The sequence below is a fragment of the Eptatretus burgeri genome, chromosome 13 (assembly GCF_056783735.1).
Source record: "Eptatretus burgeri isolate ZD-2024b chromosome 13, Ebu_testis_v1, whole genome shotgun sequence".
Classification (NCBI taxonomy): domain Eukaryota; kingdom Metazoa; phylum Chordata; class Myxini; order Myxiniformes; family Myxinidae; genus Eptatretus; species Eptatretus burgeri.
In genome coordinates this window covers 23,745,590-23,750,589 of record NC_140973.1, presented here as the reverse complement: position 1 = coordinate 23,750,589, position 5,000 = coordinate 23,745,590, and the positions used below count along the sequence as shown (strand labels likewise).

The 5,000-nt window shown below is 44.4% G+C and overlaps 1 protein-coding gene across 6 annotated transcripts in view; it reads right to left on the bottom strand.

Moving 5' to 3' along the window:
- LIN37 (lin-37 DREAM MuvB core complex component) overlaps nt 1-5,000 on the bottom strand; it is a 28,697-nt gene that overhangs the window by 9,601 nt on the left and 14,096 nt on the right. For 4 of the 6 annotated variants that reach the window (XR_015050630.1, XM_085851706.1, XM_085851710.1 and 1 more), the window contains 2 exons: nt 2,748-2,823; nt 2,390-2,446 (listed from right to left, as the gene is read on the bottom strand). Coding sequence is in view for 5 of the 6 variants with exons in the window: in XM_085851706.1 (XP_085707832.1) it covers nt 2,390-2,446; nt 2,748-2,823 (133 nt within the window). In the remaining variant the exon portion in view is untranslated. The remainder of the gene's footprint in view (nt 1-2,389; nt 2,447-2,747; nt 2,824-5,000) is intronic. The other 2 variants (XM_085851707.1, XM_085851709.1) reach the window with 1 other exon arrangement.

Below are 5,000 nucleotides of genomic sequence, written 5' to 3'. Positions count from 1 at the left end.
GCAGTCTCCTTGGCTATTGGGCGCAATCCTGGACGGGTCACCACTCCGACACAGTGTACCAGCATGCTGGCACTCATTTTGCCGAACTCGGAAGGATGACAGGCCGAGTTAACCCCACAGGTGAGTGGGATTTGAACTCAGGATCCTGGGATCCCAAGCCAACCACCCTAACCATTAAGCCAATACCAGACAGAGCCAGCTCATGGTTCCTCTTAAAGGGTAGGTAAGTCTGTGGTGCAGTACCCCACATGCAGATCACAAGAAAACGGATTCATAGTTGGATGTCTTGGGGAAGTGAATTCCTTGGCACACAGTAACGAGGGCAGTTGTCCAAATTAAAGCAAGGATGTGTGATTAACAATGATTTTAGTAGATCTGCAAAAAAAAAAAAAAAAAAAAAAAAAAAAAAAAAAAAACGTTGAAATCTGCCGGTTTTCTGTCAGAAGCCAGGTAAAGGAATCAAACGGAAGAGAAAATATTGCATTGGAGTCCTCAGAAGGAAAGCAAATGAGTAAAGAGCAAAGATGGATTCATCAGGAGGAACCTGGATAGAATTTGGGTTTCAGATGCTACTCCTTAGCTGGGCCTTGTCTTTGGCCATTTCGAAAATCAGGGCCAAAGTTAGCGACAACTCTATGCTCGTCGATACTTGCCACAAGAGGTGTAGATTTCTCCACCAAGTACAGAGCGAACAAAGAATGAAAAGCAAGGAGATTTGGAGCATCCGCTGTGAGCCTGGGAGGACGGCGGTTGAAACCCTGCCCGAGTCACACCAAAGATTTTTAAAATGGTACGTGGTGCTTCCTCCCTTGACGCTCGCTCAGCTTTTAAAGCATAGAGCATGGACGAATAACCGTAGGTTGGCATCCATTGGAAGGAGGACATTCCTCCTTGATTGCCCCCACTGAACGCAGAGAAAAAGTGGTCATAACAATGATGTCACTGGCACCCAGAGTGTATCTCAGCAGCTGTATTTGTGTGAAAGTCAAGTCTGGTGGTCTCTCATGTGTCCGTCTGCATCTGTGCGCGATTCGTGCCACAGCTCCTCCATGAGCCTTAGAGCTTGTAAAATGTGAATATCAGAAGTGCCATGATGATGCACACGAGTGTGACCTGAATATGATGACGTGAAATTTTCCAAAATTATGGGGTGGTGTATTTGATGACTGATAAAAAATAATTTGGGGGAGGAGGGTGGGGTGAATGGAGATGTTTAATGGCAGTATAAGTGTTCCACTTGCAAAAGTGTCAATCCTCAACAATCACGAACATTGTCAGCAAAACGATGACGTCGTGGTGACAAGGAATTGGAATCCCAGAGGCTGCGAGTTCACCATCCAGCTCAAAGCAGCACGTTAACGGTTTGAATTCAGAGTTTGTGAAAACTGGGCTCCATGTCACAAGCAGACGATTGTCAGTAGAAACCCAGCTTGCTCACAAAGGACCTTCAGAAAGAATAATCTGCTGCTCCCGTCTGGTCTGGATGTGATGCAAGTCCACGTGTCATGGTCGACTCAAACGCTTCAGGTCAACTTGAGGTGGGCATCAAAATGATATCTACCGAAGGGAAGTTTCGCCTAACCAAAGTAAAACCGCAATTAGTGAGTCATTCACAAGAAGAAACAGAAAGTATTGTTGCATGTACAGCCCCACATAAACCACACAACCACAACTACAGGCAGCACGAAGACCCCTTCGCGGATGACCAGATTAAATCAGGAGCACGACAAAGCAGTATTTTGTGCGTCCCCATATATAAACCACATCAGTTATCAATATTATGATAAACTAATTTTATCCTCCAGGGGTTCTCAATAATCTGAATCGTGGAAGCAGAAAAGATGGCATGAACTTACGCGCGCGCACACACGCACGCACGCTTAACTATAATTTAATAAACACAAGTCAAACACAGAGGGAATCCCAAACAAAAGATTGTTAACAAACACGATTCTTAACAATGAAGAAACTAAGCCCCCTATGGGCCCAAGACACAACAACCACGCACAAAGAACCAGATGAGATAGGTAGAGGCTGACAGTTCATCTCCAGGTTGAATGGCAATATGCAGGCAAGGGCAAAACGTCCTGGCATGGTAAACACAACGAAGAGATCCAGCCCGTACATTCCTGGTGTACCAGCGAAGATTGCCAGCAAATGGCACACGTGCCTTGATACACTCCCAGTCCCACCACGACCCCTAACCCCCCAAGATGTCAATGTCAGGGCCTCAATGACATGCCACACCCACACACAGAAACCACTACATACCCTCTACCCCATAAACATCAAATCAAATGGGAGAAGTCACAGCAAGGGATCGCATTACGACTCGATATCTTACAGCATTGGTGTAAATACAGCAAGAAGTAAACCACACAGAACTGACTTGTTTGCCTCTACGAGTGCCTTCTGTCCATCTCCCAGATCTTTGCTGTTGCTGCTGCTGTTGGAAAGAAAAGAAAATGTCCATGGCTACAAACAGACAGGGCTTGGAGCAGGAATGTAAATTGCATCAAGAAAGGATATAATTACAAAGGACGATATCGGGATTCTCATAAATCTCATAAGCATGGAGGGGGAAGTGGGAAGGGAAGGGGTGGGATATGGAAACAGTTAATCTGCTACCATAATCACAAAAGAACTTGTGCTACTCAATGTTAATTTTTTTTTTCATCATTGCCCCATTATGGCAAAAACAATTAAAGAAAGAACGTTTGTGGAGAACAAAAGAAACGACGACTCACCTGTCAACATCACTTTTATCCACCAATCCTTGTAACACCACATCCAACTTGTACCTTGCAGCACTTGCTTCAGAATCTGCACGGCACACGTGATCAAGCTAAAGACGAGGACTAATTAATTCACGAATGGGGGTGGGACTCGATCTTTCAGACAAGTCTATCAATCGACCAACAGAGGCAGTTGGGTCAATTTTTCATAGTTCTACCACAAATGTGCCGCAAGTCGATAGCTGGAGCATCTGTCGACACAGCGAGGACGCAGCACAAACTTATTTTTGGAGACACGTTAACAGACAGACCTTATTACAGGTGTCCACAAATCACTCCTCAGACAGAAAACAAGTACCTTCCTTTTTATGACCCCACAAACACTTCAGTCACTGAAAACGTTCTGGGAATTGTTCCACAGGTGAGTACCCTCACAGTAGTCAATGATGAAATTGCCAAAATAAAATATATGCCGATGGAAAGAAACATTTGTCCGAGGTATCCAGGAGTATCACATACACCTGACATACCACGGAATACAACTGACCATATCCCAGCAACACCACTGTTAGAATACGAGTCAAAGGTCAGCAATGTTTACCAATGAGTCACAATTCAATTTACAACACAATGGTGGCTCGAATGCCGTGAAAAGATGCTTTGGAGAGTTTTCTCAGATGCCAGTTGCAAAGATTCATGCATTTGGTAACAGCAGTGTGGATGCAGGGCGATTTGTCACAATGGAGCATTCCTTAAAAGACAGATTATTCCATACGTACGACACTATGGAGTAACCAGTCCTTTGGGGGAACCAGTCCGTCAATGATTGCAGGATGATAACACCCAAACACATTGCAGGAGTTTAATGCCAGAGACTTCCCACTTGTCATCAGAAGTGAGTGACCGGCATATTCAATAAGTGTTTGACGTGAGGTAGGTATGTATATATAGGCCGCGAGGCACCGAGCTTTTTAGTGACTTTTCGTGGTAACCCTCTTAGAAATAAATGAAACTTGGAAGATAGATTCATTCAGAGATACTGGACAGATATCTAAGTGTTGTCGGGGAAAAATCATGGAACAAAGGGGTGAAAATTAACCATTTAATCACCTCTAATATGAAGGTGTGGTCATTAGGCCATAGTGCTTTGAAGATAGTGCTTCTCTTGAAGGAAGTGTGTATAGTCTACAATTCCAAGATGGCTGCTCCCATGGAGGGGCGTGAATGCTTGATCCATCTTTATCAAAATAAAGGCAAAACTATGGGGCGAGTTTCAGATTTCACCGAAATAAGGTGAAAGAATGTGCGGCGAAATGGATTTCCCTGGATAGAGTGGAACGGGAGGTGAGTGAACGACACCATGAACTGTTTACAAAGTCAGAATTGGCCGACCTCGTCCCGTCCTATGGCTATCATCGCGAGTGCTTTCGCCGTTTCACCAATAAAACCTTCCTTGCTCGAGCGGCTAATAGTGGAGCAGCAGGGGCCAGAAAAGAGACTTATTTAGTGAGATACCCACACCAGCAGTACCACATTTTCTAATGTGGTTATTATTGACCACCGACTATCCCTGTACATGTACAAATGGTGAATGGACCTTTGGGGAAACCCATCCCCCTCTATCCAGGATGTGGTTGCAAACGTCAATCATCGACGAACTCTGCTCCAGCCAATGGGAGCTCGAGGTGAAGATGATGAGCGACCAATGGGTGTTCGGATTAACCGTGACGTCATTACGGTTGAACCAATCAGTGCCTACTTTATACAGACTTGTGAAGAAAAACGCGCCTTCGCTTCCTTCTTCCATTGCTGCGATCTTACCCTGAAGAGTGCAGCATGAAAAGCTTCGGTCACTATTATGTCGTGTTTGCTTGTATCCATATGGAAGTTCTGTAGTACCAAACATCTGTTTATATACGTAGTGTGTATGTATGTATATATATATATATATATATATATATATATATATATATATATATATATATATATACACATATATATATATATATACACATATATATCTTCTTCTTTCGGCTGCTCCCGTTAGGGGTCGCCACAGCAGATCAACCGTCTCCATTTCGCTCTATCCTCCACATCTTCCATTGACACTCCAACCACCTGCATGTCCACCCTCACCGCATCCATGAACCTCTTCTTTAGCCTTCCTCTTCTCCTCCTGCCTGGCGGCTCCATCCTCAGCATCCTTCTCCCGATATACTCCGTATCCCTCCTGTGCACATGTCCAAATCATCTCAATCTCGCCTC